Here is a 26,544-nt window from a genome sequence, read left to right on the forward strand (position 1 = left end):
TCTCAGAGCAATCTAGGAGGTTTTTGAGCAATATAGGTTGTTTCGGGGGGTTTGGAGGGTTTGGAGGTCTCAGAGAGTTTCAAGAGTCTCAGATGGTTTCATGGAGTTTCAGAGGCGTTTATAGGTCTTTTAGTAGGTTTTAGTAGGCGTTTTGGTATTATCAAGAGGATGCAAGAAGTTTCGGGAGTGTTTCAGGATGATTTTAGGGGATTTCAAGGAATATCTGGGGGTCTGATGGGTATCTGAAGGTGTGTCAGGGAATCTCAAAAGGGCTCAGGGAGAATTCAGTAGGCCTCAGGGACATCATAAAAGGCTTTAGGGTCAGGGGGTATCTGAAGATTTCAGTCCGACTAGAAACTTATATCAAGTTTATATCATACTGTGTTATGATGTTTTAATATATTTATGTTAAAAAACTAGATGCAAGATGATGGTAAAATAACTAAAACTGTAACAAAAAGTACACTGGACTAATCAATATAAGAACCTTTTTGTTATAATTAGATCAAAATTTAAACAAAATGCTTTATGAATTTTAGCTTCAACTAGTAATCCAAGTTTCTATCAAAATTTAATACAATTTTTTAACATTATTGTATAAATGATGGAAAATTAAAACTAATTTATAATACAGTGAGTTATCAAACAGCATGTATAACAGAATGTGATATAATTGAGTTATAGTACTTAAAACACCAAGGATGTTGAACATGATTAAATCACAATGAGTTATAAATATCATAGTTTGTTATAGTTATCTTATACTTTTATTACAATTTTCTAGGCGGGAGGGCATTTCAAGGGATTTTCAGGTTTCATGAAGTGAAGTTTAGAGGATTTCAGGTGTATTTTAGCTTTTTAGGGAGTCTCAGGTACAACTTTGGCGATCCTGAATCACTTTGAATGCTCATTAAACTTCATGAAACGCCTCTGAAAGGGCCATACACCATAAAAGCACATCTCAAACACCTGAAACTGCTTGGAATTTCCCTGGGATGCTCCTGAAGCTCACCTTGAAATCGTTGACATGCTAACTTAGCCCTTCTCCGCCCCCCCCCCCCCCCCCAAACACCCCGGGAACCTCCCCCTTGCAGGCTCACCTAAAACCTCAGGAAATCCTCTTGGTACCATCTCATACACTCAGGAGCAAAACCTGTTCTCGAGAACTAAGTCTCTAAACTAATATACTGACCTAATTCATGCAAAAACTCCTCTGTTTATGCCTCGTTTTAATTTATACACTGTTTTTAATTTATGCACCCTAGTTCATGGCAATGAACTCTCTAAGTATTTATTAGAGAAATCCGAAAAAGAACACCAAAATTAATACCGGGACAACTTTTGGTAGGGATTGTGGGAAGAATACTGAGAGTAATCCTGAAAAATCTGAGAGAAATTTCGGGGCGATCACAGTAAGAAGTATCGGAAACATCTACAAGGAATAGCCTGAAAAAAAAACGCAGAACTCCTAGAGAAATGTTAACAATAACTCCTGTAGAAATCCCAAAAGGAACGCTGAATTAATCCCGGGAGATTCCTTTTTAGAGAAAGTCTAGGATACGCTGTGAAAAGCTCTGGCTGACATCCCACGAACAACACTGACAGAAATCTTCTAAGATAAACTCTCGGAGATACTCTGAATGAAATCTCAAGTGCAACATCAAGAAAAATCCCGCGAAAACCTTTAAAAAATATCCCAGAAGAAACGATGATTTCTTGAAGAATTTGCAGGAAAAGCTCCGGAGTTAATCCCGTGAGGGGCCCTAGGATCGATTCCGTTAAAACCTCTGGAAGAAATTCCACGATGATCTGCTGCAGAAACCCACAAAAAATTCCTGGAAAATCCTGGGATGAACTTTAGTGACAATCCCAGGAAAAACTTTCGTGGAATCTCTGGGGAGGATTCGTTCGAAAATTTCTGGGAGAAATCACTAGAAAAAAAAATCCAGACAGGAACACTGGAAACAGTTGCGGAAAATAATTCAAAAATAATCTCGGAAGAAGCTCTAAGAGAAACCCCGCGACAACACCTGAGAAATATCCTGGGAAAAATCCCATGAAAATTTCTTGAAGAGAATACTGAAGGAACTCTGGAAGAAATCTCGCGAGGGACTAAACCTATGAAAATAAAAAAAAACCGAGAAAGAAATCGGGCAAGATCTCTGCGTGAAACTTTAGGCAAAATTAGGAATCCTGGAAAATTCCCAAATTGCTGAAATCTTTAAAAAATGCCAGTAGGAAACTGGAAGAACCTTCGAGAGGACTTTAATGGTGAATACTAAAAAAAAATCGTGGAAAGAAAGAAATCTTTAGAGAAATTCTGGAAGGTATTTCAAGAGATATCTCTACAAGAGTTCCAGAAAGAATACCTGATGGAATGTCCTTAGAAATCCTTATGGGAAATTTCTGGATAATGTTTATCTCCCAGATTCATCCGTGTCCATCTAAAATTTGCTACCTCTTTTCGGAGCTAGGAATGTCTGCTTGAATTAGAAGCTCTTGTCTTGTTCCTCCAATAAGAATATCCAGATATTTTTTCTGAATACTGACGTATTAGTCAAAAGTTCCATCTTTTGTAAAGAACAAGCTCATTTGAGTTATATTGATGTATTATTTGTGATGTGATGTAATAATTTTTGGCACGAAGCTGCTAATATCTAACGATCCAGTCTTTGTCTAATAGTTAATTCAAGGAAAAGTGTGACTGCATTGGATCATCATTTTTAGCCTAACAGCCTAACGGCTAACAGCTTCACGTATGTAGAAGCGAATGGCTTCAACCGTGCTTCAAGCTCAAGTGGTTCCCATGAAGTTGACAATCGAATGGATGATAGATGGTTTTTTAGTTCACCAGATAGCTATTATTGTACAGTACTTAAGCAAGTAGCCACATTCTGCGCCGGCTGATAACCTGAATGATAACTGATTGTCATCCAACCATGGAGCCGAACCGTGCCCTGTCTGCCCGTCTGGTGCCTGGTTGTCAATAAACCCATATTATAGCAGCCAGCAGCACCCATCCAGCCATTTAAGTAAAGAGCAATAAAACTGGCCATCCAAATCCAACCATCTTTCATCACGGCAGCATACCTACACTGAAAGACGGCTTGCGGTTATGACAAGCACAAAAATGTTTTCAAATTTACTATGGCAAAACATAATCATCAACCCATAAACGCTTCTTGTGTGCATTCTGTTTCCTCTCATATCAACCGGTTCGATAGCCGAGTGGTAGCGTGCGAGCCTGGTGATCTCAAGATTCTTGGTTCGAATCCGGTTGCCAACAGAAACTTTTTTTAATTGTAAATCGGGTCCATGGTAAAATTGAGAACATTAATCTGTTGAATTGAAACGAAACTCAGTCTGCACAAATCAAGTGGCGTTGTGCATTTATGCTGACCCTCAGAATAGTAATTTCAACCGCAAGCCGTCTTTCAGTGTACGGCCATAAAGCTGGTATCGTTATCAATGTTTACAAGAAAACCGCGGCGCGGCGATTGGGCAACCGCGCTTCTCTATCTTCCGTTTGGTATCATCGGTCGTCGTCTCGAGACAAACCATAAAGTGACACTCCGCGCCGCACCAGCGGTGCTGTGCTGAGTGGCGCTCATTTTCCTCGAACCATCTCGCCGGAAGAAGTTTGGTCACTCAATGTGAGTGGTTGATGTTGCATCGCATCGCAGCAGACAGCGGTGAGATTTGCAAACCACCCACCGCAACGCACAGCTGCAGGTCCCGCGAGGTGAGAAGGAGAACGAGAGAATCGTGGCCGCGAAGCGGCGCGAGGCGCGGAGAAAGAGTTGAACAGTTGGGTGAGAGCGAACGTTGCATCGACTGACCGAACGACCGTCCGCGACTACGGCAGTCACCTTTAGCGTACCGGGAGCGAGCGACATACGCAAAAAGCCAAGTCTCGAGAGCCGTCGGACGGACCGGACGGTGAGTGCGAGTGGAGCAACCGCCGGATATCAAGCTCATAAGCAAACCAAAGAGTGTCGCCGCGATTCGCGATTCGCGCAGTTCGGGTTCAGCCAGTTGAACGGGATCAGTTCAGTCTAGCAGCAGACGTTCCGCGAGTCGCGCATGCGTTCTTTCAATCTCCTCGAAGATATCTGCGAAAAATCTGTGGCGTGGTGGAGGCGAAAACGGTTCAACAGTTCAAGTGTGCCTACAGGGAATCGTTCTAGTTGTGCATTTTTCGGGTATCGCAGCCCCGTCACACCGCAACCGCGCGTATTGTTCAACAGTTCTAGACGTGTGTGTCGGAGGGTGAAGATTTTGTGACTTTGTGACGACGATCGGGAGAAGAGTTGTTACGTGTATTTAGTGGAAAAGTGTCACCACTTCGCGGTCATCTACGACGGGGTATAGTGTGTTGCCACAAACACTTCTAGCCAGCCAGCCAGCGACGACGACACGGCCCGTACTCTCGACTCGAGAGCTGTCACAGATAAAAAAGAAAAATAAGCGACACACCGAGTCGCAGTCGAGAGACTTTGCAGCTTTTATGTAACATGTTATCGCAAAATAGACGAAATCGCGGCACAACGGTGACAGGAGTTTTGGTCCAAGCGGCGGCAACCTCGGAAGCGAGGCTTTAGGATACGCGACGCCAGCAGCCCAGGTGGGTTTTGCAAGCCCTCGGACGACAACGCGTCCACGTGCTTCGGGGTCGAGTGGAAAAATTGCCAAGACCGAGAATCCCTCACTGCAAGGGTGTTGGGAATTTAAAAAATAAATAAACGACGACGAAGACGACGACGACGGCTTAAAAAACAATAACAACAGCAAGAGACGAACGGAACGAGGTGAGAGAAAGTGAGCGAAGACGAGGTGTACGGAAGAGTCCTGGTTTCGGTAGTCCTGTGCACTCTGGAAGTGCAGTAGGCGGTGGACGAGTTGACAAAGAGGAGCAGCGGAGAAGGAGGAGGAGGTGGAGAAGAAGAAGGTGTGAAAACTAACAGTACCTGCTGAGCTGAGGAGGCCGTGAGCCGAGTGTGTAGAGATTAGAAGAAGGCGGCGACGTAGACTGTACGGTGCAACCGCAAGCGCAGCGCAGAGGGAAGAAGCGAACTAGTAGTAAGAGCACCAAGAGCGCTCTCGGGAAGCTTCAGGCGAGCTGCTGCGAACGAGTGTAGCTCTGTGTGTGTATGTGTGTAGACATACCCAAAAGGAAGCAGTATCCTAGCCGAGCGGTGCATTTCAGTTTCGACCGCCGAGCGACGAAGCAGAACATTCCGCGCAACCAACCAAGTCAAGCCGGAGAGTTGAGTAGCCGACAATTGTGCGAAGAATAGTCGCGTGTACAACCGCCGCCCGTATTAGCGCAGGTCATGATTGACTCTGAGGTGTGAGGATTACTCATCTATATTTATCAAATACACATCATATTAGGCCCTCATCGAGACAGGGCTCAGCTAGTGCCGCACTTGCGGGAATTCAGTGATTTTTGTTCTCCTTCAAACGCAGTGCAAGTCGTGTCGCATTCGCCGCCGGGTTGCGCACCGCCGCCTTAAATCGTAGACGGCCTTTGCATCGGGTGGATTCCTCGACAGTGTGAATCGCGTATAAATTTAAATTTTTCCCACGACTACTCGATTCGATCGCAAGCGACTTGTGTGCGCCGCGCGCCCTGGGTTCAGTCAGTGAAGGAAGCGCGAAAATCGCAGCAGACGGGAAAAGAAGAAAAGTGCAACCATCACCAGCCATCGGCCTGCTACGATATAAAAATATCTATATGGTGGAGAAAAAGAAGAAAATGGAAGAACCAAAGTGTCTGCCAAGTGTCTCTAATTAGTGTCCCACCCTTTCCTTCGATGTTAGAAAAGTGCTTGAAGAATTGCATCAGCAGCAAGTGAGAACCTCCTCTAATACTAGAAAAGTGGCTTTAGCTTAGTGTTCTATACCGTTCTATATAATTCAACTAAGAGAGAGAGAGAAAAAAGTGCGGCCTTCGACCGGAATCGAAACAAGGAAAAAAATAATATGGCCAATCTACTCCGAAAGATACCGCTGGCGCTGATAGCAGCGCTGACGGTGGCCTTGCTGGCGGCGACCTTGCTGATCACGCCGACGGAGGCCCGCCGGCACTCGCCGCTCCTCGTGGAAGACGAAGGAGCCCGCCGGAATCGACCAGCTGGTAAGTCACGCGATCAAAATCGGATCATCTGAATCACACACCCCCAATCGAATGAAGGAGGCGGACTGACTGACGTCGTCTTCGACTAAAAAAAATGCCAAAGGGCTCGAACGTACAGAGATCTTAATTTAGGAGTTGAACTCGAATGCGGTCTATATTTGTCGGGTGGTAGAAAGGTTTTAGGAACTGTTGAATTACTTGTTTGAGCTATTATAACGTGGAGCCTGCTTCATAGAAAGCAAGGCGTAGAAATTCATGATGATTCAAATTATTAGCCACGAAGAATCACCTGAAATGTCCTCAATCTCGAAATTCTTCATCCACAGGAAATCGAAGTGTTAAGAATACTTCTGTCGAGCGTTTTTGTCAAGATTTGATTTTTTTCGGACTGATCGGCGTTTCAAGCTGAAGACACCCTACGCATCTTTGGCTTGTATGCCATCTCACTCCTAACGAAATCACACAGTTTTAAACGTCGTTTGACAGGTGTCAGATTTATTTGAAAATTGCTTAGTTTTCTGTGAAGGTAGTTCAGGATGCTCAATTTAAGTATTCCTTTGCAAATTCCTGAAGTCGCATGTGTCACAGACCAGGTTTCAGATTTGTTTAAAAACTTATCGTTTTCCTAGAGAAGTCTAGGTCTCCAGAACCTCCTTGGAGATGACCAATATGTCTGAAAAATTATAAGTGATCCTCCTATATCTCGATTTTTAAAATCCTTGATCCTTGAAAGTTTGATAATTTTAGAACTCTCATTTTTCTGAGGAATGTCAGGTTCCTGGGTTATCCCGAGGATAGATAAATGTGTTCAAAATTCGGAAGATTCCGTCAATATGTTTAATTTCCAGAGTTCTGAATGATACGCTGCATGTCAGGTGAATGAAATTTACCTTCACTTTGTGGTGATTTGTCTTTGCAGGTCTCTTATTCAATCGGTATACTTTCGTAATTATTACTTGGCAAACTTTTGGGTAAAACTTCAATGGTAATCCACGAAACAAAGTTTCAATAGCATCTTCTGAATTTAGACAAGTTTTTTAAAGTGCATCATTACACTGTCCGACAAAAAAAAACTTTTGCCGTGATCAGAGACCCCATTAGTAGGGCATAAAAGCGCATGGAAAATGTAGAAAAATGCCATTTTCAAATCTGTTGGAGCACCCCTAGAAACTTTTTAAGATGAGTTTGAATTTTATTCATTTTTGAAGGTTTGACAAGAGCTTTAGAAATCACCATAAACACTTTTGAAATACAATATCTTTGAAATGCAATTTTGTGCACCGCTGAAATTTTCACAGATCTGAGCAGCAACTTTGATAAATAACTAGTCTAAATTTCAGCCTATTACGACATTTCATTTCATTGATACATATCCGGGAAGAATCAAATATGACTTATAGAATACAAATCCTTGAAGTTTTCTCTTAATTAAATCACAAAAAACAAGCCCCTTTCCTTATCTAATCATAATAAAATAACTATTTTACTTTGATTTGACTTCAAAATGCTACACTTATGATCTAAATAATTGAATTCAAATTTTCGAGAAGAAAATCCGGTTGATTTTTCAAATTACTAACGTGGTAAGCCTGTGTAAAAATTTAAAAAAATCTAATACACTTATATTTTGCGATCAGTACAAAAAAAACGTGTCCAGTGTTTTCGTGGTTTGTCTATATTCACTTAATGTTTCGAAAAACCTCCTAGCCGTTCCAAGGTGGTAAAATTGATTACTTTATTGAATAAAACAAACTTATTTCAATACAATGAATTGAAGCTGGCATTGCGCAGAAAACATGGTTTAAGTTCAGGACTGTTCAAAACAATGCAATCTTTAAAAAATGCAAGCCAAAAATGAGAACATTCTCCATTTACTATTAGTAATCGTACAAGCACTGTAGTTTTCATCACATTTTTGTTAGTTTCAGAATAAAGAATGTGTATGTTGGGGCATTACCATTGAAGACACTTTTATGAAATTAATTGAATTTGTCATGTTGTAAAATATTTTCAATTTTTATTTGAAGCTCAATAATGTCCTCCACGACTGTAAAATGGCTTTATAACTTCCAGCGGCATAGGGTCTAGAACCATTTGGGCAGGATCACCTATTTTGGGCATTTATGTCTATAACTCAGTCAATTTAGAACCGATTGACTTGATTTATGAGACACGATCAGATACGCACAGTATCTACCTATGTGCAACAATTCAAGTCAATTCGGTTTGGAATTGACTGAGTTATAGCAGCAAGTGCCCAAAATATGTGCTCCTACGTAAATGGTCCTAGATCCTATTTGTTAATATAGTGTTAAATACTATCTATCCAGAAACACTAAGGCGAATTAATATAATTTATTTACTTAAGGCGAAATTGGAAACATGTCCTCACTTTTTGATTTTTGATTTTTTATTGAATAACATACATACATACAGGGGATAGACAAAATGATCGGGACAGGCAAAATTTTCACTTTTCAAAAAATGTTCAATTAGCTGTAACTTTTCGAAAAGTGCATCAAATATTCTCAAATTTTTACTGTAAGTTCTTCAACTAGTTGTGTATCAGTGGACAAAATTTGGAAAAGATCGGACAATTCTTCACGAAGTTATAAAGATTTTTGAAAATGGTAAAATTATCCGATAGCCAACTTTGAGCTGTTATATCTCCGGATTCAATTAACCGAATGTAATGAAATTTTGACCATTAATGACTTATATAATGAGCTATGAAAAACCATTGACTTAACTTGATATTCTTAACACGGAAGAAAATTATAACGATTAGATTATTTTTCTAATAAAACATCAAATTATCCAAAACATCAACATCGTTTCAAAATTCAAGATGCAAATTATAGTTCATTTAGTTTCCCTCAAATTGACTTATATATAAATGCGTTTTGAAGGAAAGTAACAACATAGCCGCCAATAAATTGAAAAAGTAATGGGATGCATATTAAAAATAGACCAATTTACTAAAAAATCGTGAAAAAAATAAAATCGCTATAACTTTTTCGCTTGTTAAAAATTTTAAGTTAAGTCAAATGTTTTCCAGAGTTCATTATATAAGTCATGAATGGTCAAAATTTCATTGCAATCGGTTTATTGAATCCTGAGGTATAACAGCTCAAAGTTGGTTATCGGATAATTTTATCTTTTTCCAAAATCTTTATAACTTCGTGAAGAATTGTTCGATCTTTTCCAAATTTTGTCCACTGATAGACAACTAGTTGAAGAACTTACAATAAAAATTTGAGAATATTCTATGCACTTTTCGAAAAGTTACAGCTAGTTGAACATTTTTTGGAAAGTGAAAATTTTGCCTGTTCCGATCATTTTGTCTATCCCCTGTACATACATACATTGTAGAGTATGGATCAAGGTATCTTCTATTTTTTTTTTCTGGGGTGGAAAATGTTTTTCGTTTTTGCAGAAACCATTTTTGAACAAAATTTCACAAAAAAATTGTTTATGCAAAAATTGAAAACATTTTCCACCACAAAAAATTTAGAACATCCTTGATCCATACTCTACATGTGGACGAAACCCGATTTTGAAAATATTGCTCCGTTATTTAATGAAAAATCAAGAACCAAACAAATGAGAATATGCTTCCAGTTTCGCCTTAAGTATAAATTTGTTTCAATGCAGAGGTCGTTGGAATTTGAATATATTTTCCGCATCGTATTTAATTTTTTAAGAACATGGAACTGCTTGATATCCACCAGGTCAAGCAATCTGGAACGGTACACACCAAATCATTGAAAAGCATTCTCATCCATATGCGATGTATGGATATTTAAATTTGAGCACGACTCGAAATTCGATCAAAACAAAATACTTCCTTGAATTAAGTGGACGTAGTGTATATTGCCTGAATTGTGATTCTAATCCATCGCATTCAAAATTGCAGTTTATTGCTATTTGAACATGATTATGAAAATAACATTTGATGTCAAATGTTACAATAAACTTTGTTCATTTTCATAAGCGACAGAAAAGTTTTTGAAAACTGTAATTAGAACATTAAATTTATTTGGAAAAGTTTTTCCTTAAAACACTCATGCTGACCTCAATGAATTGATCTAACTTTCTTCCTGTGCATCCTTTGTAAACATATCCTAAAATTACTCGTATAGCTTTCCAGAATCATACTTAGTTAAACCAGATGTTTGAAATACAATGTTCATCTTCTTCAGTCAGAGACTGAAAAATTAACACTAGAAAACGGACGTCACATCTAGTGACCTAGTGGAGAACTTGTAAAGAAACGTTTTCTCCTACTGGAGCAGAAATCCATCCAATATTCCGAGATGATCGAAGTACCTACCTGAAAGACTGACGCTGCACGGCATTAACGCATAGAAGTTTTTAAATGGATATGAATATGGGCGTGCTTTATGGGATTAGATTAAAAAAAACCTTAAAGAGTTTCACTATATAAATCCGAGTTAAGCCTTTGCGGATATGTATCAACGAAACGGAATGTCGTAATAGGTAGAAATTTTGACTAGTTATTTATCAAAGTTGCTTCTCAGATTTGTGAAAATTTCAGCGGTGCACAAAACTGCATTTCAAAGATATTGGATTTCAAATGTGTTTATGGTGATTTCCAAAGCTCTTGTCGAACCTTCAAAAATGAATAAAATTCAAACTCATCTCAAAAAGTTTCTAGGGGTGCTCCAACAGATTTGAAAATGGCATTTTTCTACATTTTCTATGCGCTTTTATGCCCTACTAATGGGGTCTCTGATCACGGCAAAAGTTTTTTTTTGTCGAACAGTGTTACTCATACGGTATTTTTTTATGCAGTTTGAGAAGTCCCCAATAACTTATATTGCCCCTATCAATTACTAGAAAAAAATCACAAGATCATTAATATGACTTATGAAATCAGAAGTTTACTGATTGATGTGCAGTTTTTTGTGTATGTGTTGAAGAAATGTGAAGTCATCTTGCACTGAGTCACTGTGCTGCACTGAAGAATGAATTCTTTCTTCTCTTACGTAGATGTTAAGTTATAAATGCACAACTTGAGTGAGAAATCCACAAAAATAGTTATTAATGCAACAAGTTGCAAGATGATGATTTTTTCAGCACGAGTTGTACATTTGGATAAATACGATGAGTGCTGAAAAAATTGAGTTCTGCAACGAGTTGCATACAACATTATTTGGCATTACGAAAAATGATGTTTGAAATGAGGTACGACTAAGTATCATGGTCCTCATTTAACATGCAATTCCTTTTACTATTGATTACACACATGGAAATGAATAAAAAAGGATGTTATCAAAAGTGCCGAAAAGTAGTACTTTTCGGCACTTTTGTTTTAATAAAAAAAAGTAGGTCATTTTGACGTTTTCACAATGAGATGGCAAAGCATGAATTATTTTTTCTACTGTTTTTATCAATGCTTGATTGGTTCGCCTAAATAATGAACAGTATACATATTAACATAGGTCAACAAAGTCGATTTTTTGGAACAAAGCTTACTCGATTCCTCTTAGCATCCAAAATTACTGTGCAAAATTAGGGAACGATTGGTTGCATCCCAGTATTTTGCATTTCGATTGAAATTTGTATGGAATTTAGTATTGAAAACGTACTTTTTGCATTTTCTCATAAATTGAGTTTTTTTTTGTTTTATACGGTCTAACTAATGACGTTGAAGACCGCAAAGTGATCCGACACTTTGGACACAAGTTATAACGTTCACAAAACATCTCAAAGATAATGTAAATCTTGTGGTGTTTGTCTATAGCGTTATAGATTGCAATTCTTGTAACTTTAATTATATCGCACACGGCGTCTATGAATAGTTTTTTCTGGAGCACAAATCTTTAGGTCATTCGAGTCACGCTTCAAGTGCAATGTAATGGTCTGAAAATACTACTCGGTTTTTACTGTAAGTATGCAAGCAACGTGTAACATTTACAGTTCTACTTGTTTGATAGATGCCCAGATTTGTGCTCAAGAAAATTGTAGCAGCCATCTTGGCATTCTAGCAACCTTGTTCTTACGGAAGACTATAAATAATTCTGCATATTTCATGGTCAGGGAATTTCCATAAATGACGTAACGCAAAAATTGCCCATGCCCTCTCGAAATAGTTTCTTTCAGGAAAGGTCCGTAGAATCATCTGTAGAAATGTAAGGAATTCCTGGAGAAAACCCTCAAGGAATTCCTCGATAAATATCCGAAGGAACTCTTGGACGAATCCCTGAAGGAGTTCCTGGAGTAATCCCAGGAATCCCCGAATGCATTCGTGAAGGAGTATCTGACGGAAATCCCAGCAAACATTTCTGCTTTGTAAGAGTGGAATAAACCACTTTTTAACAAGCTTTAGCTTAAGAAGCTGTTATTCAGCTACTTCTGTTTCTTGGGATCCATTATTACACCCAGTAGAATACCTGAAATCCGTGATGCACGTAAAGAAACCCTAGAAAAAATAATCTAAAGGAATTCTTGACGACATTTCAGACGGATATCTTGAAGGAAATCTGAGAAGAAACTTCTGTAGGTCTTTCTGAAAAAAAAAACGAAACGAGTCATAGAGAAAACATTGCAGGAATATTTAAAGGAACCCCCGATGGAATTCCTGGAAGAATCTCCGATGAAGCTATTCTTGAAGGTATCCAAAAAAATACTGAAGGAATCCTCGTAGGGAGTCCTAGAGAAATTCCTAAAAAATGTTCGACGAAATTCCTTAAGGCATCCGCGAAGCATCTTTAGAAAAAAATGGAGAAATTCTTGAAGCTTTTCCTGGAAATTTTCTTACAAGTATTACTACGATCTTATATCATCATCTTTCTGAAACCTCCTTTTTGCAAACCACTCAATGTATATTAGGCATTAGAGTAAAACGAGCATTATAGTTAATATTAGCACACTTTTCTAGCAGTTGCCGCTTCAATACCGTATATGTGCTTTAACATCGTGACAGCATTCGAACTATGTCAAACACACAAGGCTACAGATGCGATAACTGTTAATTTCATAGTTACCACAAAAAAAATTAACATGCTGTAACTTTTCATAGAGTGCATAATAAATCTCAAATTTTGACTGTTTGTCTACCTATTATATGTGCATCATTGGTACAAATTTGGGCTCGATTGATTAATTTTTAGCGAAGTTAGAACCGTTCGGGTAAAACACTATTTTTTAGACAACTATTTTTTGAACTGTCACATCTCGGAAACCAGTAAACCGAATTGAATTAATTTTTTAACGTTTATCAACAATGTATTGATACTTAATACGACGTTATAAAATGTAATATTTTTTCACGGCGAATTAAGTTATACCGGGTTGATTTTTTACCAATATAGAGAAAAATAAATCAAATTTACAATACCTTTCAAAAATTATTAAATGTGTTCTTCCTTCAATCTAAATAGGCTCTAATATATGATTAGAGATAATTTGATAACAGAAGTGGAAAATCTTTGGATATCAACACTAAAATTTATTGACATTGATGTAAAAAAATACATTTTTTCGAGAAGTGTCAATATATGATAACTATTTTCAACGTTTAAAAAGTATCTATGTTTTAAGAGTTTGTGAAGCATTTACATATTGTTAGTGTACGTTCAAAACTTCATTTAATTCGGTTCACTGGTTTCCGAGATATGACAGCTCAAAAATGAGTTGTCTGAAAAATAGTGTTTTAACCGAACGGTTCTAACTTTGCGAAATATTAATCAATCGAGCACAAATTTGTACCAATGATGCACATATAATAGGTTGACAAACAGTCAAAATTTGAGATTTTTTGATGCGCTCTATAAAAAGTTATAGCATGCTGAACTTTTTTGTGAGAGAAAAAAAGTTGCCTATCCCAAACATTATGGCCATCCCCTGTACTTGCAGGCACGCTCCGAGTTTTCAACGAAAAGCTGGGTAACAACAGCCTGGTGGGTCGCGAGAGCCAAGTTTGGGAAACGATGTATTATATCATTATCTTTCAGAGAATCCCTTTTTGAAAAAAAAAACTTCAATAAATTTCTTGTGAGTTATAGATCTAGTTTCAATATATGTAGAGAACTTGGGTAAAAGGACACGATAGCTCATCGAGTGGCCAATTTTCTTTAGTCAAAAACTCCGGTTTTCAAGAAGTTAGATAATTCTTTCTGAACTGCGTCTCTCATAGTAGTTTTAGATATCGTTTGATTGTTGATTAGTCTAATTTTCTCATTCAAACATTCTGTGGTGACTGACTTTGTTTCGAAACTTTTGATAATAATAAAGGTTTTATCAGACATCACCCGATTTTATTGGTTTCTGTGACATAAACTATCGAAATAGCATTATGGTCCACTGAGAATTTATTTATTTAAAAAAAAACATGACAGGGTCTGGGACCATTTAGGCAAGGGGACATACTCTGGGTATGATGAACAACGTACACCATCTGGTTGTGTACAAAAATGTATGACAACTGGTATGAATTTGCCTAATGTATTGCTGAAAGTGCCAAAAATAGGCCCCTTTGTCCAAATTGCTTTAGATCCTATGTACAGATTTTCCGTGGATCACTTTCTTTTTTGTATTTAAGTCGTGCATCTGAGCACGCGGCTAGATGTAAAACATGAAACAGTTACCAATGGGTATAAGTATGAATTGTTCGTAAATAGATTGGTGAGCTCGTTCCATTTGTTTTAGGTAAACGATAATGAGGTAGATTATCTACGGAAGAAACGTAGACGTAGTTGATGGAGTGGCTGCAAGCGCGTACAATATTTGACCAATCCACACACTCAATCCTGATTTGGCTGTTCAGCACTTTTTTGACGAAAATAGAACAGCAGAACTATTTCGGTAGCTTCAGTAATCGATTTTACTGAGGTTCAGTACACCAATTGTCAAAACCTGGTGCAAAAGGCAAACAATGTAGTATAGCTGTATACAGCTGTTCTATTTTCGTCAAAAATTTACCGAACACGGTATTCCAAATTAAATGTGTATATCTATATATATAAAAATGAGTTCGAAGTTTCTTTGAGGCAACAAAACTCAAGAATGGATAAACCGATCAGCATGACTCTTGCACGGGTCGGTTCGTATTCGTGGTGGCTGTGTTTATAAGTAATAATAATTATAAAAATGAACTGAAAAAGTAAGAAAAATGGTAAAGTACTGGTTTTTCAAGGCCTTGGAAGAAAATCGATACGATCAAAATGAAACCAATCTAGAGTGCCGTTCTGAAATGACCTCAGCAGTTGTCAAACCACTTGAACCGGGCAAGACGAAGTTTGCCGGGACAGCTAGTATATATATAAAAATGAGTTTGAAGTTCCTTTGAGGCAACAAAACTCACGAACTGGTGAACCGATCAGCATGGCTCTTGCATGGTTCGATTCGTATTCACACACTTAATTCGGAATACCGTGTTCGGTAAATGTTTGACGAAAATAGAACAGCTGAATACAGCTATACTTCTTTGTTTATCTTTTGCACCCAGTGTTGACAGTTTGTGTACTGAGCCTCAGTAAAATCGATTACCGAAGCTACCGAAATAGTTCTGCTGTTCTATTTTCGTCAAAAAAGTGCTGAACAGGCAATTCAGGATTGAGTGTGCATGGTGGCTGTGTTTATATGCAGAAAAAGTTACGAAAATCAACTAGAAAAGTAACAAAATTGATAAAGTAGGGGAGACTGAGGAGACTTGATCCCTGGGGAGACTTGTTCCCCCCATATTTTCTCGGAATCAAAAACATTTTTCTTCTAGCATAATTTTTCCAAAACTACTCCTGGACAAACGACTATGTTTTGGCTACAAGTGATTGCGATTGTACATTGCATTATTTTTTACCGGCTGATGGTTTGTTTTCAGTCCTTCAGAAATCTTTTCGGCGATTCCGAAAAAACTCAATAACTTTGTGAAAATTGAACCAAATCGTGTCAAAACTTCACAGCACATAGTTTAAATAAAATACTTTTAAACTTATTTATCCAAATAAGGCTGTTGTTAAAATATTTTAATTAATTCAGCTTATTATACACAACAGTGACATGGGGAGACTTGATCCCTCGAGGATTACACACACATTATATATGTGAAAAATAAAATTCTATTCGGAAGCCTCTATTTACTTGGAATTCTTGTCTATTCAACGATAAAATGTGTCAGATAATTATAACTTCAGTACAAACCATGAATAGGGGGATCAAGTCTCCCCATTTTGAAAATACGGCATATCCTAAAAAATTAAGGGAAATCTTACAATTTCAAACACTTTATATTCATCGAATATACAACAAAACTCGAAAAGAAAACGAATAGGAAGACTCTGGAATTATTTTCCCTTTAAATAAACCATGTGCTTTGAGGGGGATCAAGTGTCACCCATTTTTTAAAAGTACATCATAAGACATGCTTCCATAAAAACACAGTTTTGAAAACTTTAACAATAATTTAAAAGCCTTCTGTTGTGTATTAACTTGCAATAGATGTTTACCTGCCATTCTGTACGGAAATTGGATCTAGTTTTGTGTTTTTCTTAAAGTTACAGGTAAATTAAGAAAAAGGGATCAAGTCTCCCTAGTCTCCCCTACTGATTTAGCATAACCGGGGAAGAAAATCAACACTATCGAAATGCCACCAATCTAGAGTGCCATGCTGCAATGACCTTAACAATTGTCAAACCACCACAACTTGGCAAGACAAAGTTTGCCGGGACAGCTAGTTCCAAATAAATATGTACGTAAGAGGCCGTTCATAAATCACGTAGACTTTTTTTGGGGGAGGGGGTCTGGCCAAAGTCTACGCTCCATACAAATTTTAAAATTTGTGTATGGACAAAAGTTTACAAGAGGGAGGGGGGTCTGAGATGGCCAGATTTTGGTCTACGTGGTTTATGAACAGCCCCTAAAAATCTGTTTTTTTTCGATCAGAATTTCATTATTGTCATACAGATGTTTATCCGGTTTTCATTCAACGATCGTGTATGTTATGAACGCATCAAACCTATTGCCACTAGTAAACACGTTACCGCCGCTGACTTCCTCAATTTCGCTCGAATGTGATTTGCTTGCACCTGAATCGGTAGGTACACAGGTACCCACCTCAGTTCGTAAGTGGTAGACATCGGACGAAAGACGGCACATGCCACAGCTGGGAAATCACGCGATTGGCCGTGACGAATGGTGGGACTAGATCGGCCCACCAACCACCACCACCACTACTACTTGTACTGGTGGTATCGTCATCCCCACCCCCAAGATTCGTCTAACGGTGTGTTATGATGGTCTGTTTTTGGCGATGTCAATGCGAAGTCTGGGTATTTCGCTGCCGTGCTGCACGTGATACCTAGTTGTGCATTATTACAAACTATAGCGACGAGATAATCGTCGTCAGAGTCGTCTGTGGTCGCGGTGGGATTCGACTTTGCTTAATCTTATAAGATAGGGAAAACCACATACCCCATGGCACATGTGACGGATGGATATGGAAAGTGAGCGAGAGATTGGAAGGTATCCGATTTCCTCCGAGTGATGCGGTGCCGGTGCTTTGGGGTAGAATCCGTTGGAAACCTGTTCTTCTTGCCGAGAAGCTGACAAGGGTTACCATGGTGATGATCTCCAAGGGCACCGCCACCGGTGCCGATCGGGCTTGATCCATGTGCGGTTCGTGCATTAGAAGTTTTCCATGTATCTTCTCTTCGATAACAATTAATGATACCTTGAGTTGTTTGTTTTCAGTGCCACAGTTTTGTTAACAATAATGACTTAATAGCATGTTATGATGGTATCCTATTGACCTATTGGGCGGTTAGAATTAGCTTTGAGCAAGTCGCGTAAATTCGTTGGTGTGGCAGCTCCAGACCGCTGTTGTGAGAATTGACTCCTTCCCGGCCTTACCAAAGCACAGAGGATTGGTACTAATCACTGAATCTAAGACAAGACTGATACAATCGCAAGCACTTTTGAAGGTAAAATTAGCGAGAAGATTTAGAACCACCAATTCTGGAGCTCGATTAGAATAGGTCGTATGTGCTTTTGTCGATATAAAATTCGATCAGTTTATTTTAGTCATTGTAGCAATATGGCAGATATTTTGCAAACTTTTAATGATGGAACAGAATGCCTATTTTGTGAGGATTCTGCTGTATGTATCAACTTTGCTCAATTTCAACGGTTTTCGCTATAATAAGCGAATCCAACTGATCGAATTTTTAATCGACAAAAGCACATACGACCTATTCTAATCGAGCTCCAGAATTGTTTCTCAACTCGGCCGGCCATATTCAAATCAACGCGGAACAAAGAGAATACGAGGCAGTTTTAAAAATGCAGCCTCTCGCGCGCACAGCCTGCTACGATCCTTCCCTATCGATCTATTTAGCAATTGTCTGAAAAATCATTACCTGGTCAATGTTACCCGTTTTGATGGGGGAATCGACTGTATTTTGGGCGAATCGGATTTAACGGCTACGCAGTCTTAATACATCAAAACGAGTTGTTATCTAACCCGACGTTTCGACACTTTGGATGGTGCCTTCTTCCCCTGAAGAAGACACTATCCAATGTGTCGAAACGTCGGGTTAGATAATAACTCGTTTTGATGTATTAAGACTGCGTAGCCGTTAAATCCGATTCGTTTCCTGTTTTTTTTTTTAATGGCAGCGAATATCTTACTCACGCGAAAAAATCCGTTCCCATATCCATGAACAGAAAATCATGGAGAACGGAACAGATAGGTTGATCATAATCGTGATATAGTTCGCGTGAACGTGACTCAAGCAGCCAGCATTCGCGATAAATTATCTTAAAATTAGGAACACAGTTCACGCCTTTTCAGTCCCGTAGCTCATTTAGTAACGCAACCAAAAACAGGATCTCAAATCACGATATCGAGAAAAGTAGAAATCGAATTCAGGATTTTGTTCCCAAAAACGGGAATTTCATTCACGCGCGCTGTCATTATTGATAACGCTCGAGCTCACGGCAACACAAGTGCTTTCAATCTTTAGTGCTCGAACATTTGTTTGGTTATAAATGATCGTGTTTTGCTAATATCAATCGTAATAGATTGTAAGTGACGCGTTAAAAAGTGTTATTTGGCTATTCCGAAGCAGATTGCATCCCCAGAAACCAAGGAGCAAACGTACAACTTTGATGAAGTAGGTAAACAACGGGATCTCGACGGTGCACCGCCGCTGTTTCATCATGGTGGATGGTGTTGGTTTTTAACTTATGCCGTCAACATTATCATTGAAAAATGTAAGTTTTATTCAATTGAGAGTGAAAAGTGCAGACTCTATTAAAGTGTACAGAAGTTCTGGTTCCCGTAATTGCTGCCCAAAAAAATAAGACCGAAGCCGGGAACCCGTTGCAATGTCCGGATCGAATTTCACGTTTCTGTGATCTGTGTTCTTCTCTGCAGAACGATTTTGCAGACCATGAACTAAGTTCCAGGTACCGTGATTTGGCTTCACATTTCCGTGAACAAAATTCTTCTTGCCATGAACTAAGTTCCCAATTTTGGGAAAGGAATCGTAGTTTGCAGGCGTTACGTTTGCACTATGGAACAAAATTCACGTTATTGTGATTTTGATTCATGGTGTATAATCGTAAAGGAAAATCTAACTTGTTCAAGAAATCGTGACTGATTGTTGACGATTTCTGGAACGGATTTTTATGCGTGCTCAAACTCGAGTTCCGATCATATGACAGGCAACGCAATCATTCTGGTAAAGTTCGCTCTGAAGATGAACTTACAATCTTTCAATTCTGCCTCTACGGGATCCTCCATGCACTGTGAATCTTACTGTTCACAGCGGCATAATAAGGCATGTCTTCATGTTCCGTCAGCTGATCCTTGATCATTGAAGATATTTCTCCCTTCAAGTATTCTAATATTACCAAACATCTAGGTATGAGAAAAACAAATCATCGTTGAGATCAAGAAAGTGACTCACAGCGAGATGCCTTCACAGGTTTATATCATTTGTTTCCACCACTGAGAAAAAAAACTACATATCAATCAATAATCTTCATATTTCATGAGTCACTTACTTGGTTTCTTGATTTTTTTTCTTCATTAGTAATGATAGTAGCAATCTTAGTTATTTGAGGGGCTTCTCGCATTGTACTGCACTACTTGGTTTGATGATCAATAACTCATTTTCCATGTGGGTTATGATGAAGATTTAAAATCTAAATTTACAATGTGAAGTGAACAGAAAATTACGGATAACCGCGATACTATGAAGTATCTCAAAATAGCATGGAGCATCACAAAAAAACGTGGGCTAACATGGAGAACCATGCAGCATCAAGGAGTAACATGGAGTTTATCGATATCCGGAGAATACTACAAAGTATCACGTGGAGTATTTAATGCTATGAAGTATATCATACAAATATCATGGAGTACCTCTGAGCAACGTGGAGTACCATGAAGTATCATGGAGCACCAGGTGTGGTAGAAATACCACAAATTACCTCGAAGTGCCATGGAATACCATGAAATACCTTGAAGAAATATAAAGTATGTATTACAAAATACTATCAAAAATCTTAAAATGCCATGGAGTTTCACACAAAAACGTGGAATGCCATTAGGCACCATGGGTCACCATTGAGTATCTCGCAACTCCACAGAGTATCACGGAATACCGTGGAGTATTTTGGAATACGTTGAAGTAGCTTGGCATGAAGTGTGTACCATGAAATACTATAAAGTATCTCAAAATACCATGGAGTACCTCAGCGCATCGTAGAGTACCATGAAGTATTATAGAGTACCATGGTTTTCCATGAAATACCATGAATCACCTCGGAGTACCTTAGAATATCTCTATCCCTATAGAAATACCATGATGTACCATGGATCACCGAGGAATACCATGGATTATCTCGAAGTACTATGAAGCTCTTTAAAGTATGTATTACGAATTACTATGAAATAGGTCAAAATACCATGGAGTACAGGGAGCAACGTGAAGTACCATGAAGTACCATAGAGCATCAAAGAGTACCATAGAGTTTCACGGATAACCGAAGAATACCACAAAGTATCACGGAATACCATGAAGTATGTAATGCTATGAAGTATACCATGGAAATTCCATGGAGTATCGCATCGCAAGATAGAGTACCATTAAATACCATAAACTACCTCGGAGTACCATGGAGTATCTCAGAAGTACCATGGATAGCCGAAGAAAGCCATGGAGTACCATAGAATATCTCGATATACCATGGAGTTTTACAGAGAAACGCAGAGTACCATGGAGCATCAAGAAGAAGCATGGAGTGTCGTGAAACTCCACACGGTATCACGGAATAAGTATTTTAGAGTATTTATATCTATAGTACCTTAGTGTATCTATATCAATAGAAACTCCATGAAGTATCATAGATAACCGAGAAATACAACGGAGTACCAAAGAATATCATAGAGTATCTCGAAACACAATGAAGCACTATAAGCAACAATCGGAGATTGTTGATCCTGCCCAGACAACCAGTAACCGTATAAGATGTGACATAAGACGATAAAGTGGAGGCCATATACATGTAAAATGTACGCATATCGCCTCCACTTTAACATCTTATGTAACATCTTATACGATCACTGGTTGACTGGGTGGTCATCTTCCACTTTTGAACAATACCACGGAGCGTTTGCCAGTGCAGATTCCCACAGATGGTTCTGAATCTTGACAAAGTTCCTGCAGAAACTCAAGGATTCTACTGGAGGGACCATCAATATACCTATGATAATCCATGAAAATTTGCTCAAGGAGATCACCCAAGAAACAATTTCAAGTTAAAAAGCTTCATGACTGCCCTAGAACTGCCATAAAACCATCACAAAACTTTAATTTATTGTTTTTGGGTTTATAACGGTGTTTATATCTTCTTCAAAATTATCGAGACTTCAACTTGCTACTTGAACATCGTAGTTGCCTGGTAGACAGCTCCTTGAGAGCCTGAGGTCTCAGAGAATTGTAAGACCAATCCATAGAGTCGTAAGGTCGTAAGGTACTTTTCAAAATGTTATGAATCTCAAATGTCTCACCGCCTGTTAAAGCCCGCCTCTTGCTATTAGAGACCGTTAATGGCGCGTGCCCGCTCGACTCAACTACCTCATCGATACTATGTATCCTTGATGAGTGAGCGTACGCTCTTGGCAATTACCATGCTCGTCATCTGACTGATGATTCACCCTAGAACCACATAGAACAGCGTTGTGGCAGCAAGAATTTAAAGTCACGTTTCTTTCCTCCCCATCATCATCATAATCCTTTCATGCCGCGAGACGAACGGGAGGAGTTTTCATATCGGTGGCCTGGCCTGATGGTGTCAGTTGAACGGATCATTCACCACCAAGTCAGTCAGCCAGTCGAAAACCGAGAATCTGAACTGAACCGACGACGACGATGTACGCGTACCTACCTACCTATAGTTCATTGACCCTTTGGGCTGCGCGGCGCGGCTAAGCCTACTGAGTGACAGACGGACGGACGGGTGGTTTTTTGCAAGTCGCGGCGGCCTACTCCGATCCGGCTCGCCGTGCCGCGACAACACCAACACCGAATGTTTGTGCGTTTCGGCGGCTGTTTGCAGAATGATTTGCCCAAATGTCCCGCGGATCGCGAAGCGTTTGACGTTTTTTCTTTCTTTCTCGGTGTTGTTCGCTTCTCGACTGACCGAATCCGCAGTTTACCTGGCCTGGCGCGCAAAGATATTGCACGAGGAATTACTTTTATCAATTCGACAGGTTAACCCCTCTCGGAACGGTGGCGGGGGGCGTCTCGTCTCGTCCGAGTGGCGTGGCGGCGGGCGCGATAACAAGCTGACGTACGGCGCGAAGACGACGAGGACTACTACGATGGGACGATAACGTAAACACGTTCCCCGCCTCCTGGCCGCTTGCCTCTGAGAGGCTTCTGCTTGTGCAAACCAACCAGCGTCGTGATAGACGACCGGACGGATGGGTTGCGGCCACGCTGCCGCAAGTCAGGTTCCGTTGGTTAAGGTGGACACACCACAGCCCCAGGGCGAGAAAAACAAAACAAAAAAGGAAAGGCGAAGGCGGCAGGCGGCTGGATGGCCCGTGGGCGGGCAAGCGGCGAGATAATGATGGCAATTATGTGGCGCTTATCCGCCGCGTGTCCAACGAGCCGCGAGCCGAATTTCGTCAACGGGCCTCCACTCCGCGGACGGAGCGAATCGATCGCCCTCGTGATTAATAGGGAGATAATTGATCGGCCGGCCCCTCGTCGCTACCGCGCGGTGCGATCGATCGCTCGCCTCGCACACTCTGATGCGGGCTAACGACTGTCAGAGCGACGCGTCCGACCGACCGACTGACTGACTGACTGACGTTTATGAACCCATTTTCTATTTTCGGACCCATCATGGGCGATCGTCGTTTTGCTGAAAGAACTACTGCGGCCGCAGCCAGTCGGCCCGAAATGCTGGGCGACGGGCGTATAAATTTCGCGAAGAAAGGGGTCCATAAACAAATTAAGGCACTAATTCTTCCCGTCCGTCAACCGCCGCCGGCCGCTACCGGCCGCTGGGCTGCTGCGATCAACCGCAGCACAGTAGCCAGCAGCGACGTGCTGCAAGCAAAACACATAAAGCACGCCCGGTCAGAAATATGACAGCGAAACGGAATTTGCACACTTTTCAGCGAAGGATTTTGCACGAACTGCTCAGAGCAGATCGCGGACTTTCATTTTTTGAGTTATATTGTGTGTTCGGAGGATGCGGCGACCCCTCGTCGCTGAGGGTGTTTGCATTAGGGAGGGAGGAAGAACGAGTGAGCTACTTCGATCGATCTACCTAGCGTGGTGGTGAGACCTTTCCATTTTGTTTACAGATCGTCGGCGTCAAAATCTCAGCACCTTTCAGCGCGATCACCCGCGCGGAAAAAGCAGCAAAACAATATATGAAGATGATGCTCCGAGTTAAAAGCGAAAATCGGGGCGAAAATTATTCCAGAGGCAATTACGGGCCCATAATGAATAGCTCTCTCGGATCTCGGGCTCGACTTTGCCGAGTCGTAGACCATCCGAGGCGAGGAAGGGGAAAGGTGGTGTTGGGCGAACGAAGAAGGCGGTGAGCAGAATTTATCTCCGCGCGAGCATGCGGTGATCAGATGAACGATCTCGCCTCACACGGCGCGTGAGTAGGTTAGGTTTTCTGAATAATGACAGACAACTGTCACGACGACGCGTTCGTCGTAGTAGTCTTCGCCGCACGGCTCAGAATTCTAGCGCAGGGGATGAAAAGATTCCACAGTTAGGAAATTGGCGCATGAATGTTTGTGCTTTGCTCGCATTGGCCCTTTTCATCGATGCTTTTCTTCAATTCCGCCGCTAGGTGACGCTAGTAAGGATGTAAAAAATGAGCATTTTAAAATAGTAAATCCGTGAAACCGATTAGATAGAATCAAGTCATCTACAAAGATATTCAGGAAGTCTTTTGCTTCCTAAATACAAACAGTTTAGTTGGCCATTCTGACGCTAGAGAGCATGTAAAAATGGACATTTTAACAAGCTCTATCACACGACATCGATGAGATAGAAAGTTCTAGCCTTCGGCAAAGTTGTTCAGGAAGTCGTTTGCTTTATTGTCGTGCTTATCTTAGATTATCAACAAGCTGCGTTCGAAACGCGCAGCATCAGACCGCGCCCGTATGATTTAAGCCTTCAGTACACGCTTTGCCAAGTGTGCAAACTTTTCCGCATGCATCAACCAACATCTAATCAAACGCATGACATTTCCGATGTTTTGCCAATGTTGCGACCGCTGTTGGCCTACTGGGTTATGCGTGCGGAAAAAAATTGCACACTTGGCAAAGCGTGTACTGAAGGCTTTACACACGGTGTGCATCTTGGCTAAAACTGTTTTTGCAGCCGCCGGGTGGGAGCTGTCATGGCTAATCAGCCGCCGTATACAAATCAAGCGGGGCGCAATCTTTTCGCGATAAACGACGACTGGTTGAGATCAACAGCATCTGAGTGATTAAACTGGGATGCACAATATAAAGACAAGCAGTTTGGTTCGCAATTCTGCCACTAGGTGACGCTAGTGAACATGTGAAGTGAGTATTTTTAACCAGCTCTATCTCGCGATCCCGATAAGATAGAAAGTTCAAGTCAACGGCAAAGTTGTTCAGAAGGTAGTTTGCTTAGTAAAAGCAACTAGTTCGGTTTGCAATTCTGCCACTAGGTGACGCTTGTGAGCATGTAATTTTGGCCTGCTCTATCTCGCGATTCCGATGAGACAGAAAGATCTTGCCTTCGGCAAAGTTATTCAGAAATACGTTTGCTTTATAATAACAAGTAAACATATTGGTTCGCAATTTTGCTAAAAGATGACGCTAGAGCATGCAACTTAGTACATTGGCCCTTCCCAAACGCAACAAGCCTACTTTGACAGATTTTCAGAAATGGCATTTTTCAATCAACAGAAATCCGAGCCCAAGTCCGAGCCTGATTCGATCGGGACGAATTTGCACGTTTCCTGTAACTTCCTTGCGTGCGGCGGCAGCCAACCTTTTGTTTTCTCTCCTGAACCGACGGTGATGGCAAACTTCGCCACACCATATTTGTTTGATCCCTAATTATACGGCTCACCTATAAAGCGAAGGGACTCACACACTTTTTTCCCCTGTGTTTTCTCGGGACCCAAATCGGGAGGACAAAGACAAACAACATCTGTTACCGGCTTGTTTGCTTTGGGATGGTCCTTCGTCCTCCTGTCCTCTGATCTGGTTGCTGCGATGCTGCTAGTTGCTACCTCTCTCCGGCTCTCTTTCTCTCTTCCTCCCATACCAACGATCCGATCACCCACGTTCGGAAGGGGCTTTGTCCCTGGTTGTAGTATGTTTTCATCCTACCCGGCGGCTTTTCGGCACGTTCGGTCCGGTAGTAAAAATCCCGACCATAATAATTTGACACCCCGTAGCAAATTAAGCGAAGTCCCCGGATAAGAAAACATACCGCTTGGTAAAACCAACACCGATTGACGACACACAAGGGAACGAACGGACGGACCTGAAATAAGTCACCGATCATCATCGTCATCACGACGAAGCGACGGCTCAACAACAAAAAGGTGGAAATTCCTGATATCGGTTATTCTCGGGATCGTAGGAGGCTCGGGTTCCGGTAAAATGGATTTACCGCGCGCCGGTAACAAGGCAGGCTATGGAAAAACTGACAACTATGTAGGAATGGGTGGGCCACTCAGTTGGATTATTTGCGAACGGAATGGGAACGATGGTTTTCTCAGTTTTTGGAGAAATCTGATCGTATTTGAAGTAGGTGATCACATCCTACAGTTGATCCGGGATAACAAATAGTGGACCGACGACGATGTTTGGAAAACTGATTGTACGACACCTCTCGAATTCCTTTTTGTCGACTTTC

The 26,544-nt window shown here is 40.5% G+C and overlaps 1 protein-coding gene across 1 annotated transcript in view; it reads left to right on the top strand.

Moving 5' to 3' along the window:
- The first annotated feature begins 3,730 nt into the window (after positions 1-3,730).
- The window catches only part of LOC134284809 (dorsal-ventral patterning protein Sog-like), a 56,903-nt gene continuing 34,089 nt past the window's right edge, over positions 3,731-26,544 (top strand). The window contains exon 1 of the mRNA XM_062844097.1: positions 3,731-6,139. Coding sequence (XP_062700081.1) covers positions 5,986-6,139 — 154 coding nt within the window. The 5' untranslated portion in view covers positions 3,731-5,985. The remainder of the gene's footprint in view (positions 6,140-26,544) is intronic.

This window comes from Aedes albopictus, unplaced genomic scaffold (genome assembly GCF_035046485.1).
Source record: "Aedes albopictus strain Foshan unplaced genomic scaffold, AalbF5 HiC_scaffold_97, whole genome shotgun sequence".
NCBI classification, from domain to species: domain Eukaryota; kingdom Metazoa; phylum Arthropoda; class Insecta; order Diptera; family Culicidae; genus Aedes; species Aedes albopictus.